The sequence below is a fragment of the Podarcis vaucheri genome (assembly GCF_965113315.1).
Source record: "Podarcis vaucheri genome assembly, chromosome: 8".
NCBI classification, from domain to species: domain Eukaryota; kingdom Metazoa; phylum Chordata; class Lepidosauria; order Squamata; family Lacertidae; genus Podarcis; species Podarcis vaucheri.
This window is the reverse complement of record NC_138766.1, coordinates 94,619,994-94,635,862: the sequence shown is the minus strand read 5'-3', so window position 1 is coordinate 94,635,862 and position 15,869 is coordinate 94,619,994. Positions and strand designations below refer to the sequence as shown.

At 52.6% G+C, this 15,869-nt stretch overlaps 1 protein-coding gene across 2 annotated transcripts in view; it reads left to right on the top strand.

Moving 5' to 3' along the window:
• HSF1 (heat shock transcription factor 1) overlaps positions 1 to 15,869 on the top strand; it is a 46,515-nt gene that overhangs the window by 12,453 nt on the left and 18,193 nt on the right. For both annotated transcript variants that reach the window (XM_082235710.1, XM_082235709.1), the window contains exons 3-4: positions 333 to 469; positions 1,995 to 2,119. In XM_082235710.1, coding sequence (XP_082091836.1) covers positions 333 to 469; positions 1,995 to 2,119 — 262 coding nt within the window. The remainder of the gene's footprint in view (positions 1 to 332; positions 470 to 1,994; positions 2,120 to 15,869) is intronic.

Here is a 15,869-nt window from a genome sequence, read left to right as displayed (position 1 = left end):
TTGGACTAGGTGAACCGTGCTCTGCTCTAGCAAGGCAATTTGTGTTTCCTCCTCCTGGAACACCTGCCTTGCATTTTGGGAGCTGAGATCATTCGCTGATGTGCTATTTTGTATGATTCACTTTGGAAAGTTGGCTCCGGAAAATGACAGCACTAAGCAACCTGCAGACTCAGCAGATACTGCTTTCTGGTTCTGATGCTGGGGGAAAGCAGAGTCTTGGGGTTGGGAGGTCCATTTGCCCTGCAGGCTTACGCTGCACGTGAAATACAGGCCGGCTTCTCCAGCATTCCCCTGACCTTCTTGCCAACCTGCTCTGCTCCTTTGCCTTCCAGATGGCTTCCGGAAAGTAATCCACATTGAGCAGGGCGGTCTGGTGAAGCCCGAGAAGGATGACACTGAATTCCAGCACCACTACTTCCTCCGCGGCCAAGAACATCTCCTGGAGAACATCAAGAGGAAAGTAACCAATGTGAGTCCTCCGTAACAGTCGCTGGCCAAGATTCAAAGGAGCTTTTGAGGAACAGATGGAATGGGATGGAAACAGCACTGTTTCTTTCAGCCATTAGCTGCCTTGGTGCTTCAGGATAGTGCAGAGAGCAGATTTCTGCTTCTTCCTTCTCAGTGTTTTTGGCTTTTGCCTTGTCTTGTCTGAACTTTGGTTCAGATCACCCAATTTGAGGTGGCCTGTGATAGGCACCTGGGTGGGTGAGTGTGTGCGCATGCATAAGTGAGCGCACAGAAGACTGTGAACTTGCCAACGCGCCACCTCCTCCTGTGTGCTTCTGTGTATGGCAGGAGGCCCTGGCAATCTCTCCTCTTGTTGAACTTTTCTTTTTGCACTGCTTGCCTTGCTGAGCAGCCTGGAAGTCCCTGGCTCAGCTGAAGCCATCTTGTAGGCTAGGATGTCTTGCATATCATGTCACGTTAATCAGTGCACCTCTCTTGCATTGAGAATGCTCCCTAAATAAGCCTGTCTCTAAATTCTACAGTCCGTTGGCTGTCCTCATGTCTCTTCAGTCTCTGCTTATCTGTAGTGCTGCTTGTTCATGTAAACTGTTCACCAGAAGCAACAAACCGTGTTCCCAAAATTGTTTCATGAAAGCAGCAAATAGCTTTCTCTCTGAAACTGAGATTAGCGGTTCTCCTAACTGAGGAGAAGGCAGAAGCTTCACAGAACCCTTACCTATGTGCCCCTGTTTCCATACTCTCACTGCCCTGCCCCCCCACTGTTCAAACTTGCTTGTTTCTGTTACTTCCCTGAGCCATACCCCCTGAGCCATGCTTGAGGGTGTTTTTTTAACAGTCAAATGTGTGTGTGTGTGTGTGTGTGTGTGTGTGTGTGTAAAATTGCAGCACACACACACACACACACAGAGAGAGAGCGCGCGCTAGAAAATTCAGAAGCACATCATTCTTTCATGCAGTAGCCAAGGTTGGATAGCAGAGTGGCAGTGCATGCTGGGAAGCACAATCAAATAAAATTACACTTCAGTGAACTGTGTGCTTGCCTTCTTTGCTGGCAAATGGGTGATCCTACCACTTTTTGAGATGGGCTCAGGAACCGCCTTTGGCAAGGCGTGCAGTTTATATGGCATTGGTCTTCAGCAGCTTTGTTGGACTCTGACTGAAGAAGAAGAAGAAGAAGAGTTTGGATTTGATATCCCGCCTTTCACTCCCTTTAAGGAGTCTCAAAGCGGCTCACATTCTCCTTTCCCTTCCTCCCCCACAACAAACACTCTGTGAGGTGAGTGGGGCTGAGAGACTTCAAAGAAGTATGACTGGCCCAAGGTCACCCAGCAGCTGCATGTGGAGGAGCGGAGACTCAAACCCGGTTCCCCAGATTACGAGACTACCGCTCTTAACCACTACACCACACTGACTGCCGCTCTCTTTGAGAAGAGGCAGTGCACACTCTGTCTGTGATGCTCAGCCAGCTATTTTCTCGTTTGGAAGCCATGAAGAGCCATAAGTAAGAAATCTTCCTCTGCCTGCAGGTATCTGGCATAAAGAATGAAGATATCAAGGTTCGCCAGGACAGCGTGACAAAGATATTGACTGATGTCCAGGCAATGAAGGGCAAGCAGGAGAGCATGGACTCCAAGCTGATAGCCATGAAGCAGTATGTACAATGCAAGGGGCAGGGGGGAAGGGGTATTCTGGGTTTGGGAGGGGGAGTCTACCTTGCTCTGTGTTCTAGCACCCTCTGCTGGCAGGTAGCATAATATGCTAACCTCCTGATTGCTGCAGGAATTGAACTCACTCCTTAGCAAACTTTCTTGCCCGGTGATGGACTGCCGTGTTTTTGTCCTCAATTCTCTCACCCAGCATGTTGAATTTTCAATGCTAACGTTGTATCACCCATTAGCCGCCAGGGTAGCGTTAATAATAGCAAAGCAACTATTGATGCACCCATAGCACAGTTAAAATGACTAGCGGCAACCACAGTTGTTAAACTAGTTAGCAGCCCTTCTGACATGTCCTTGCTGTGTAACTTGCAGCACTTTACCATGTGGACTTTGCCCTGTTATTGATCAGTTTTCTTCTTGTATGGTAGTGCCCTTGTTGAGAGAAGAATAAATACTAATTTTTAAAAATTACATGGGCTGCTAAGATAAAAAAAAATTACAAATTAAACTCTTGGTGGAACAGTTCTGTTTTATTTTGGCACTGACGGATAGAGGCACAGGCTGGTTCCAGCTTGGGAAAGGCCTTCTTTTAGACCGCCCTAGTTGTGAAGGGCAGGGGAAAGGCATCTGCACTCAGCATGTCCTGCTTGTGGGCTTTTGCTTTCTGTTTGGCCACTGCGAGAACAGGATGTGGGACAAGATGAGGAGCCCCCTTCGCCCTGATCCAGCCCCAGGGCTCGTATGCTCTCCACTTGGAGTTTACAGAGCAGGGAGTTTCTTGCCTGTGTGGGACAATTGCTTAACATTTGCTTATCCCAGGCTATTGAGGACTTGAAAAAATTGCCTTGCCTTCTCTCCAGGCACAGGTGGAAGGTGAGGCATGCAGTGAGCCGCTGGCGGTTGGCAGTTTGCATTCTGGCTCAGTTGTAGGGGAGACCCAGGAAGGAGTGTCTGACGCGTTCCCTTGGGGAGTGGAGCCTTGAAAGGAGGGCTTAGCTTACACCAGAATTCCCCAGAGCACCTTTTCCTGCACCCACACATTTGAGAACTTAAAGGAAAGAGTTCTAGAGCCCAGGGGACATTTATTCAGGCTGGTTTGATGGCCAGCACTCCGTTCAGCAATGAAGCCCCGCTGTAAATCATCTGCAGCTGCAGAGGATGGCTCATGTCGGTGGGTGGGGGCATGAAGGCAAAGGCTTGCAAATCCCACTTTTCCTGGAAGATTAGTCAGTGGCTTGAAGCAGCAACCCCTTCCTGTTTTATGGCTGCTGTGGTGCCCCTCCTGGCAGCTTTGGGCCCAGCTGTATTCTTGCCAGGACAGGAACCCTGATCCCTCCAGCCGTAAACAGCTTGACTCCTCGCCCATGGAATGTGGAGCTTGATGACCACTCGGTCTCTTGAGTCATCCAGCCTTGCGGCTTTCTGGTGGGGCTTTTGCCATTCTGAATAGTTGCTGGCCAAGGTCAGGTTTTGCCAAGCTGCCTGAAACCGCTTACAGAAGGGAGGGTATTCCAGGCCGACTTGTTGCCTGGCTGTGCCCTAGAGTTCCTCTTCAAGCCCAGAGACCAGGCCTGCATGCTTCTTGCCTGCCCACAGCGGTGCTGCTCAGGGTCATAGTGTGGTGAAGCTTGGCCTCCCTGTCTTGGTTAGACTGTGGTGTCTGGGAATTAAGGGCTTCAGTATCACCTCCCTATCTTGCAGAAGAAAGAAGCCCAATGGTGCCTTTTTGGAACCTCATTCTCCTTGGCGTAGACCAGGGGTGATTCAGCTCCACGGTGATTTTGTTCCTGCTCCACCAAGACCCTGCCAATTTTGACAATAACTGCAAAAAAGGGAAAACAATATTTCAAAGTAGACTCAGTGCTGGGTTTGGCAACTTGCCTCCTCCCCTCATCATCAGTTTGAGGCTGTGATGAGTGGGCAAGGGAAGAGGGGAGTGAGTTGCCAAACCCCTTCTCATCTGTGCAGGAGGGACAGTGTGTGTGCTGGTGTGGATCTGCCCGCGTGTGTCTTGTTTGTATATGGTCCTCATGTAGACAAGGAAATGGCTGACTTAAGAGATCAAAAAGCTGAGGGGGTGCTTTCTGCTGTCCGTAGAGGGCACAAAGCCTACTTGCTTAAGCATAAGCTCTTGAGGAGCCAGTAGTGTGAAGGTTTGTTAGCGGCGCTTCTTCTTGGGCCTCCCCTCTGGCCAGTCCAGGGTTGTAGCAAACTCACGGGCCCCAAAGAGACAAGCCTTCGCAGGGCAGCTTCCTGGGCTGATTCTTCTTAGCTTCTGCAGGCCGTGCAGAACTACTGACCGCTGCTGTGGCCTGCGCAGGCCAAGCCAATTGCCGGGAGCACCTTGTTCTCACTGTGCAAAATCACAGTGCCCCGGAAGAAGGGAGGGGTATGGACAATACCTACAGTGGACTTCTTGAGTTTAGTGACCCCAAACTTGAAGGGTCTAAACGCAACATCCACATAGGAAGATTGGCCCTCTTTTTTGTTAAAGTATTGTAACACCATCAGTTCAAGTGGCACCTCATGGAGTACAAAACAGAAAACTGGTCCCTCATTAGCCCCCCCTAAAAAAGATCACTGTCTTTGGTTGGGAGGTAAGGGAGAGGCTGGCCTAATGTGGGATGGCTGTGAGCAAGTCCACCTCCACAGAGCTGGCCGCCTTTTTGGTATGTCCCACGGAGGACCTTACGATCTTCAAACAAAAACATCTTGGAGGTCCTGGGCCACAGGGAGGTTAGGCTGGCCCCAACCAGAGCCAGGGCTTTTTCTGTTGTGGCCCCAATCTGGTGGAATGCTCTGTCCCAAGAGACCAGGGCCCTGCGGGACTTGACATCTTTTCGCAGGGCCTGCAAGACGGAGCTGTTCCACCAGGCCTTTGGCCAAGGCACAGCCTGACCCCCTCCTTTGGTAATCCTCACAGAACTCTAGCCCCATGGTTGCCATCAATTTGATTTTGAATTGATTTTAGAATTGTCAGAGCTGCTACCAGGTCCCAGCTCACATAGGACCACGCCACACAGCGTCCACTTTAAAAGAGTCTTTATTGAGTTACAGGTTTCATTTCCGAACTGCAGCGTGCAGCTCTACACCTTCTGCTCTAGGTCGGCGAAGACCCGTCTGAGTCCCCGCCTCTTGCACACCAGCTTAATACCCTAGCCTTGCTCCACCTCCTTCGCCTCTCCCTACGTCTCTGGGTCCTTCTGCCCCCCTGGGCCTCCTCCCTTCTACTCTCCTCTGACGCTGACCCCCCTGATCCTTCTGCCTCCTTGCGGCGGGCTTTAGGACCTGGCTCACTCTCCGGGCTGCTTACTGCTCCAGCTTCCGCTGCATTTGAACTTGGCGCGCGCGCCCAACTCTCTACTTTCCTCTTAACCGTTGCCTCGCTCTCTGAGGAGGGCGTGACCACCCCTGACTCGTGCCCTCCCTCCTGCTGACAGCCTCCGGAACCCGATGCCTGGCTACCTTCCTCCCTGCTGCTCTCAGTCTTGAGCGTGGGTCCCGACTTCCAGCTGCTGCCGCCCTCAGTTATGAGCGTGGGTCCCGACTTCCAGCTGCTGCTCTCTGAATCTCCTCTGTTCCCTTCCTCCTGGGGTGTCCCCCCGGATCCCCCCCTTGCTCTGCTCACTGGGGCTCCCTTTTGGGAGTCCTCTGACTCACTGCTTAGGCTTGGAGATCTCGGGTCGTCATCATCACTCATTCTCCCTTCGGCTTCCTCCCCCTCGCTCTCTGTTTCCACCCTTCTCTGCGTCTCTGCTTCTGAACCCCTGACATCCATCCCCCCCTCGAAGCCCCCCCTTCCCCCCTCCCCGCTGTCAGGTGTGGGTGCTGGGCGCTCCATCATCATGGGATGGAATGCTGGATACAGGTCGCTCCCCGTGGGTGGCCGCCAACTGAAGACCTCCGAGTCTTCCCCCTCGCGGTCGTCGACGTTGACTTGTTGCTCTTCCATCTCTGTACCGCCGTGCTCGAACCCGAGGTCCTCCCCGAACACGTCCATGTCAGTCTCTGCGTCGGTCGCTCGACCTGGCATCTCCAGCCACTTCCTGCGCCATCGCTCCTCTGGTCGATCGTCCCACCAATACGAGTTGCCTGATGCCGAACCTGCCGGTGAACCTTCTGGGGAACGGGTGCTCCGTGCGGGTTCCCCTTCTGAGTCGAATCCATGGAACGTGCTGGAAGAAAGTGTGGGTGTGAACAACCAGTCGTCGAAGAAGCTCGCTGGCATGGGTTTGTGTGGGAAGAGGGCATGAAACTCGTCCTTGAGCAGGGGTTCCTCCAAAGCGTAGTCTGGTACCCAGCTATTGGCGCTGGCCCGGGTGCCCTCTCTGGCTAAGAGGTATTCGACTCCCTCTTCCCCCCATCTGGAGTCCAAAATCTCCGTGACCTCGTTGATGTGGTCCTGGTGCTTCACCTCCCGCGTCTCCGTCCGTTCCCGGAGCGGACTTGGCGCCGTCCCTGGCTCCTGGAACCTGTGAGGTGCCTTGTAGGGAGTGAGCACCGACCTGTGGAACACCGGATGCATTCTGGAACCCTCCGGCAGCGCCAGTCGGAAGGCTACCGGGTTGATCTGCGCTTCGACTTGGTACGGACCGATCTGCTTGTGCCCCAACTTCTTCTTGGCAAGCGACCTGGTCGGCACTGCGTGGGCTGCCAGCCAGACCCAGTCTCCCACTTGGATCACTTCGCCAACCCGCCTGTGCTTGTCAGCTTGCACCTTGTAGGCGTGCTTAGCTAGCTCCAGCTGCCGTCTGAGTTGATCGTGGACCGCCTGCAGCTCTGACGCGAACGCGTCCGCCGTCTGTGGTTCTCCTTCCCCCACTCTCTCCAGTCCCGGGAAGGTTCTGGGATTCCTCCCATTGTTGGCAAAGAACGGCGTCACTCCTGTGGACACGTGCTTCGTGTTGTTGTAAGCGAACTCGGCTAGCGGCAGGTAATCCACCCACGTCGCAGGCTGTTGATTGGCATAGCATCTCAGGTACTGCTGCATGATGGCATTGACCCTCTCTGCTTGCCCGTTGGTCTGCGGGTGTCTTGCTGATGCCAGATTGACCTTGACATTTAGAAAACCCATCAGCTTCTGCCAGAAAGACGAGATGAACTGGCGTCCGCGGTCGGACAGGATAGACCGTGGCAGGCCATGCACTTTGAACACGTGATCTATGAACAGTTTGGCGGTTTGTTCCGCCGTGGCCACCTTCGCACACGGAATGAAATGTGCCATCTTGGTGAACAAGTCCACCACCACTAGCACAGCTGTCTTGCCTCTCGAGCTGGGTAAATCCGTCACAAAGTCCAGGGCCACCCTCTCCCACGGTTCAAACGGTGTTTGCAGCGGTTCTAACAGTCCCGCCGGTGGTCTGTGTACCGGCTTGGCCCTCTGGCAGGTGTCGCACCTCGCGACGTAGTCCGCGACCTCTCCTCTCAGCCTGGGCCACCAGAAGTCTCTCGCGACTAATTCCATCGTTTTCTCTGTGCCAAAGTGACCGGCCGTGGGTGCGTCGTGCAACTGTTGCAGTACCTTGGCGCGAAGGTCGTCTCCTGGTACATAGACAGCCCCTTTGCGTAGGAGCAAGCCGTCCCGCACCTGGAACTCGTCCGTGGTAGCCGTGCCTCTGAGCAGTTCCGCCATCTTGTCTTGCGCGAATGAGTCGTCCCGCAATGCACGTCGCACCGCATCCAGGTCTACTGTAGCTGAGGCACACGCCCACGCCGTCGGTGCGAAGATGTGCATGGCCGCCGCTGGCGTCACCTCTTCTAGGTATTGCGGTTTTCGGGACAGTGCATCCGCCATGATGTTGGTGTCGCCTGGGACGTACTCTATTCGGAAATTGAAGTCAGCAAAGAACTCCGCCCAACGTATCTGCCTCTGGTTCAGGAACTGAGCCGTGCGCCAGTGCTCCAGATTCTTGTGGTCCGTGCAGACCTGCACCGTGTGCTTGGCGCCGATTAGGAAGTGCCTCCACGCCTTGAAAGCTGCATGAATGGCCAGCAACTCCCTGTCCCAGATGGTGTAGTTCTGTTCCGACTTGCTGAGCTTTCTGGAGTAGAACGCTCCCGGCCGCCACACCCCCTGCGGGTCTCGCTGCAGCAGGACAGCTCCCACGGCTCTGTCTGACGCGTCTGTCTCTACCCTCAACGGTTTACTGGGGTCGATATGCAGCAGTTGCTTCTCCGATGCGAAGAGATGCTTGAGCGCTTGAAAGGACTGTTCCGCCTGCTCCGTCCAGATGAATTTCTTTTTTTTGGAGCTGAGCGTGTCCGTAATTGCTGCCGTCTGCATCGCGAACCCCTTGATAAACTTGCGATAGAAGTTGGCGAAGCCGACAAACCGCTGGACCTCCTTCCGGTTGCGCGGGCTTTTCCAATCCAATACCGCACGAACCTTGGTGCTGTCCATGGCTATCCCCTTGTCCGACAACTTGTATCCCAGGAAATCCACCTCCGTCGTGTCGAACTGGCACTTCTCCAGCTTGGCGTACAGTCTATGTTGTTGCAACCTGCTGAGCACCTCCCTCACGTCTCGGTCGTGAGCTTGCTGCGAGTCAGAGAAAATCAGGATGTCATCCAGGAAGCAGACGCATGTCTTGTAGAGGAGTCCCTCCAACACGTGATGCATAAAAGCTTGAAAACAGTGAGAGCCATTTTGTAATCCAAAGGGCATAACTCTGTATTCGTAGGTGCCCAGCGGTGTGAACATGGCCGTCTTCCACTCATCGCCCTCCCGCATGCGGATGAGATTGTACGCCCCTCGCAGGTCCAACTTGGTGAACACGCGTCCCTTGCGCACCGTCGCGAGGAGGTCGTCAATCCTGGGCATGGGGTAATCAGACGGTTTGGTCATCTGGTTCAAAAGGCGGTAGTCCACAACTAGTCTTTTTTGGGGCGTGTCTTTCTTTTTCACGAAGAAAACGGGACTGCCCCCCACTGCCTTGGACTCTCTGATGAAGCCACGCTCCAGATTATGCTCGATGAACTGTTTGAGTTCCTGCATTTCATCTTCAGACATGGAGTATAGCCGCCCCTTCGGCAGCGTCGCCCCCGGTAGGAGGTCAATCTTGCAGTCATATGGCCGGTGAGGGGGTAGCTTGTCCGCCTCCTTCTCGCAGAAGACCTCCAAAAAGCTCGCGTATTTGTGGGGGACCGCTTGCAACGTTCCCAACTGCAGTTGTGATTCCTCCTCCTCTCCCTCCCGTCGGGGCAGGATGCAGTGTTCTGCGCAATAAGAGGAGCCGAAGATCAGTTGTCTCTGGTACCAAGCCAGTGTCGGACTGTGCCTGTCCAGCCAACTCATGCCCAACACAATGGGCGTGTCCGACAGTTGGGTGACATTAAAACTGATGACTTCCCTGTGGTTGCCAAGGCGCATCACCATCGGTGGCGTCTGCTTCACCACCTGCCCCCCTAGCAACTCTCTGCCATCCACTGTGACGACTTGCAGGGGCAGAGTGGCAGGCAATAGCTGTATAGCGTGCTGCTCCACAAAGCTCTGCGCTATAAAGTCTGCGTTGCTTCCAGAATCCACAGAAAGCGGCACTTCGATAGTGACGCCGTCGGGTAGCTGGAGAGATGCTGTGAGCTGCACTACTGGTTTGGGTGGGAGGGGATCCGTGGGTTGCAAGATTGCTGGGGACTGCTTCACAGATGCGTCTGGCTGGGCCCCAGTGCCTCCGTCTCCAGCCAGACATCGTCGTTTCCCTGCTGTGGTTCTCCTTGCTGCGTTGCTGCAGTCACCATTGCTGAGGCTGCAGTGTGCTTGTGGAGCCTCCGGGGACACTCCTTCGCCAAATGGCCTGGATCCTCGCAGATGTAACACTTCCTGTTCCCTCTAGGAGGCTTCGCTTTCACTGCTGCCGGTGCTAGGGCTCTGGCTGCTGACTGAGCCCTTGCACCTCCAACCTCCATCGGTTCCCCTCCCCCTCCTGGCGGAGGTGTGGATTGCGCACGCGCTGCTTCCCTCGGAACGAAAAAGAAACTTCTCGCTGCTTCGCGCCCTCCACGTCCTTCATCTCTGCACCATGGACGTTCTTCCAGCCTCACCCCCACAGTCAGCGCCCTTTGGACCACCTCCTGCGTGCTTCGGGGCCTCTCCCCCCTTGCAATTTCATCCTTAACCGCAGAACTTAGACCCTCCCAGAAGAGGTCTCTGACAGGGGGCGAATCCCGATCCCATTCTAAAGCACTGACCAGCGCAAAAAATCGGGCGTGATACTGCCGGACGCTCGCCCTCCCTTGTTTTAGTCCATGAATCTCCCGTCTGGCAAGATCCACATCAATAGTAGACAAAAAACACGCATCCATCGCTTTGATAAAGGCATCTGCATTCTGAAGCGCCGGATCTTTATCCCTCCACAAATTGCGCAGCCAGGCTTTGGCATCCCCATGCAAATGGGACAATATGAACCCCACCTTCTCTTCCTCATCTCTAAAGTCTTTTGCCAGCAGTTGCAGTGCGCACATTACGTCTGCTCTAAAATTAGGGTACTGTTGCAAAGTCCCATCGAAGTGAGCCACAAGCCCTCCTGCTCTCCGTGCCAATCCCACGCCCTCCGGTCTGGGTCCCGGTTGCCCTTGCTTAACAAGCATTTCAAACCTGGCGTGTAGGTCTCTGTAGGCGGCTGTAGTCTCCTCCTCCCGTTTCTTGGAAGCCAATACCTCTGAGGACAACTGGGTCACTGCCTCTTGCAGCGCGGAGATCCTCTGTTCTTCCGTCATCTTGCTAACCTTTGTGAGCTCGCTTACAGACACCCCTCTTCCTCCCCTAGCGGCTTCTGCTCCCGCTGCGAGGTTTCAGGTTTCTGAAGCTTTGAAGAGACGGGTCTTACTGTCAGAGCTGCTACCAGGTCCCAGCTCACATAGGACCACGCCACACAGCGTCCACTTTAAAAGAGTCTTTATTGAGTTACAGGTTTCATTTCCGAACTGCAGCGTGCAGCTCTACACCTTCTGCTCTAGGTCGGCGAAGACCCGTCTGAGTCCCCGCCTCTTGCACACCAGCTTAATACCCTAGCCTTGCTCCACCTCCTTCGCCTCTCCCTACGTCTCTGGGTCCTTCTGCCCCCCTGGGCCTCCTCCCTTCTACTCTCCTCTGACGCTGACCCCCCTGATCCTTCTGCCTCCTTGCGGCGGGCTTTAGGACCTGGCTCACTCTCCGGGCTGCTTACTGCTCCAGCTTCCGCTGCATTTGAACTTGGCGCGCGCGCCCAACTCTCTACTTTCCTCTTAACCGTTGCCTCGCTCTCTGAGGAGGGCGTGACCACCCCTGACTCGTGCCCTCCCTCCTGCTGACAGCCTCCGGAACCCGATGCCTGGCTACCTTCCTCCCTGCTGCTCTCAGTCTTGAGCGTGGGTCCCGACTTCCAGCTGCTGCCGCCCTCAGTTATGAGCGTGGGTCCCGACTTCCAGCTGCTGCTCTCTGAATCTCCTCTGTTCCCTTCCTCCTGGGGTGTCCCCCCGGATCCCCCCCTTGCTCTGCTCACTGGGGCTCCCTTTTGGGAGTCCTCTGACTCACTGCTTAGGCTTGGAGATCTCGGGTCGTCATCATCACTCATTCTCCCTTCGGCTTCCTCCCCCTCGCTCTCTGTTTCCACCCTTCTCTGCGTCTCTGCTTCTGAACCCCTGACAAGAATGAATTGATTTTAGAATGCTGTATTATTTTACTGTTGTTAGCCGTTCTGAGCCCAGCTTCGGCTGGGGAGGGTGGGATATAAATAAATTATTATTATTATTATTATTATTATTATTATTATTATTATTATGAAAATTGGTAGCCCCATGTTTTGGCGTGCATCTGAAGAGCTTAGGTGCTTCATCCGACCAGAGGGCCCTCTGGGGAGACCCCAAGCAGGACATGCGCATAAGAGCACCCTGATGTTTCTCAGCGTGGCATTTAAAGCGCTGGATGTTAAAAAAAAGAGGGGGCAGGGGAGATCTGAAGGAATAAAGTGTTTGTAGTGAAAGGTTGGATGGGTAAATGCAAGAGGCCATTTTGGCTCAGGGGGGCTTTTAGAGCCCTGGCTTCGAATCCTGTCCTGACTGCGAAAGGGAATGCTTTTATTGTCTGCCTCCCTTGCACTCGTGTAAAGGCCGATGGGCCTGCACCTTGTGGTGCATAATGCTGTATAGGAGATGTTGATGTTTAATAACTAGCCAGTCCCTCCAAAGCCAGAACAACACTTAGGGGGCTGCTGTGGGGAAGGCAGGTGGGCTTTGGGGGCCCAAGCTTGGCAGTGCTTTGCTTTGGAAAATCTCCCTCTCGGCCTTTGAGAGTGTCAGCTTCCGCTGGCCTCTCTTTCCCCTTCCTATGTTTTCATTTGTTTTCAATCCCTAACCACCTCCTAAAAATGGAATCTGCGAGCCAGAAGCTTCCTTTCAGGGATTTTTTTTTTTAAGTTTGGAGTGGTTGTGGTTTTGAACCTGATAGCTGCCTTTTAAAAGCTGCTGCTGGCTCTTTTATCACGAGACGTGTAGCTCCTGAGCTTGATGTCTCCTTGGTGAGCCTAGCAAACGCTTCCTGGGGGTTCGGGAAGCCAGACTCATGTCAAATGCAGGACTAATGGCCTTAGGCCTGGTTCCAGATCCCACATCCAGCTGGGCTGAGGCTGAGGCTGGTGAGGGAAATGGCACCAGGTGAGTCGCGTGCGCTCTGCTTTGGTCCTCTTGTGGTGGGGCAGCACCTGACACTCAAAGTACGGCATCGGGGTGGGGCGTTTCTGGTGGACTCCAACTCCCAGCATCCTCCCTGACAGCTGGCTAGGCTGACCGGGACCAATGGGGTGGCTTGGAGCCAATCAGCGTTTAGAGGGCGGCCATCCCTATGCTATGGACATGAACCCATTTATTCTGGCCTTGAGTGGAAAGTAAATCCACATATCACTATGATTATGTAACATGTTTATGACCTGCCTGGAAATTGCTAGTTAGTGTATGAGTGTTTTGCTTGTTGGCTTGATTTAAATGGTATCATTTATGTTATTGTAACCAGCCCTGGGGTCTCCTGCTGAGGGGTGGGATGGTGACGACAACAACAACAACAACAGACTCTACCAAACTTCCAGTATAGGAGTCAGGGTGGATTTCATTTAAATCAGATCGATTTAAATCACTAGTCAGTAAGACTTGATTTAAATCACTAGTCAGTAAGACTTGATTTAAATAATTATTTTACAGAAAGACTCACTCTTGCTGGTATAATCTTAACATTTACAACCAGATGAAGGTTTCATTTTTGGAATAATATATTTTCAGAGTAGTTTTTGCAGTTATATAAAAAATCACTGATTTGGTTATACTACTAGAAATACATAGACTGATAATTATGAAATTATTGTGAGGTTTAACAAGTTAACTGTGAACGCTTATTAGTTGACTGGCAAGCACTTCAAGGTCTTGCCAAAGACTTAACAGATTTAGTAAGTTAACTGTTTATATTTGGACAACTTTTCTGCTGCACTTTATTGGAAGGAGAAAAATAATAATTTCCTTAATAAGAATTTAAACAATTTATTTAACTAAAACAATAGCATTATAGCATATGTATCCATGTTTGTTAACTGATGTGGTTAAACATTTTTTTTAAAAAAAGAACTTAGACTGAGTTTTAGCACACATGAAAAACTTAAAACAAATCCTTATTTCCTGATGAATAGCCTTTGGACTATAATGTAACTTCAAGAGAAAACTATCTTTAGAAATATTTTTCCTCCAAAAGCATTTTATTTTAAAAATCCAATTTAAATCAAAAATTCCAATTTTTTTTTAATCATTGATTTTTATCCACCCTGATAGGCGTATTTTGGGGGGATAACAAAAGAAAGGGTGCAAATCATCTTAAATATGATAGCTTTGATAAGTTCACCACAAAGGTGGCGAGATTGGGGAAGGTGAAATCAGCCGGTCCTGCCGCTCTCTTTCTCTCTGGTCTCTGAATCCTCGCAGGCCTTTCTTTCCATCCAAGCCGGAAAGCGAGGCAGGAGGGCTCTGGTTGGTCTTGCTGCAGTGTCTTCTCCGTGAGCCTAATTCTAAACAGATTTCTGGGAGCGGGGGCCGAGCGGGGTGAGTGCACCTGTGTTTACGGGGGCCTTCCCCCAGCCGCCTTTGGGGGCTCCGTTTAGCTTGGCTCGGCGTGTCGAAGGCCTGCCGCGGGGACGCCGCAAGTACTTCCTCCTGGCCAGACTGCGTTTACAAGGCCCTGCCGTTTTTACAAGGCCCCCGTCGCCCACAGAACGAGGAGGTTTAAAATTTCTCTTGGTAAAAATAAATCCGAGCAGACACCCTTATCTGGCCTTCTGCCGCCACCATCCTCGTCTTCCCTGCAACGGAATTAGTTTCCCTGATGCGGCACCTCTCCTCTTCCTCCTCCCCCTCCCGCTAAATCATACCAAATAATAATTCTGACCTGTGCTGCTCTCTTTATGGTTCCAAAAGCAACAATATATATTATCCTTCTGACACTCACCAGAGGGGATATTTTTTGCGCTGGAACATTTGCAGAAAAGATTGTGTCTGTCAGTAACGGGCTGCAGAAAAGCTGAGCTTGGGCCTAATGGAGCCAGCGAAGGGACGGCCAAGCTGGAGCCGCCAGCCGCCTCCTCGGAAATGCCTCATTAGAGGCAGCTGCCGGCCTGCAGGGACCCGGGGCCCGAAAGCAGCAGCCTTGGCTAGCCGTGGACAAGCAGGAAAAGGAAAAAGGTCTAGGCTGGGAGCGGTGGCGTGAGGGTTCGCTGCTTCTCCCGACTCCCCTTCTGCATGCAGATTGTGTCCTGATGGTTGGTTTCAGCCGGTGCTTCCCAAGCGTTTCGGGGGCCCTGCCCTCTCGGTTCAATCAACTCACCCCCAGTGCCCCCTACTGTATAAAAAGGATTATTCAGATCAGTGGTTTGCACAGCCCACTAAGGAAGATAATGGCACAATAACATTCAAAACAGTCACAATGAATTGCACATTTATTCCAAACCCAATTAACACTGTGTAATTAAATTAATTCAATTAACTTGATCCAGTGATACCAGCTTTTCAAAGTCGGACAGCCATTTCCCCACTTCTGCCCCCTCACCTCTTAGCACCTCCCTGGGTACTCACCCCCAGGGGGCGCTACCACCCACTTTGGGAACCACTGGTTTAAGTGGGGGATAGAAGGGGATCTCTGGGGAACCCCGCCCCCGTGTGTGTGCGCGCGCATGCACTTCTCAGTGGGTTGGATCAAGTTTCCAGCTGCCAATTTCACCACTTTTCAAGACAAGTATTTTGAAAAGGAGGCTTGGCCCATCCTTTGCCAGCCCAGCCCTTGAGTTGCCCGGTTCTCTCCTTTAAGACTCCCCCCGCCTGCTGCCCCCCAGGGCAAGGAAGGAGGCTTCCCTGCCGGCACTCTGACGTGTGCTGTGTTGAGAGAAGGATCCCGTCACGTAACAGGAGCCAATACCCTGCCTATGCAGCTGGCTGAGGTTTGGGAATGAGACATCACTTGCAAGGCCTGGACAAGGGGAAGAAGAATCGCTGTAAATCTCAGGGAAGGGAAATAAATGCCTTGCTTCCATTAAGGAGGTGCAGGAGACTGGAGCGCTGGCGTGGAGGAGGCTCCCTGGCCTCTTCCTTTCCAGCTGTCTCCTGTTAATAAGGCTTCGTCCTTAAGAAAACTAGAGTGGTGGCAAGGTCTTCTGGCTGATCCTGCCTGAGGCAGAGACGCTGGGCCAGGCTTTTATGACCTCTACATTAGACGGTTGTAATGTGGTGTGTTACTGCCTC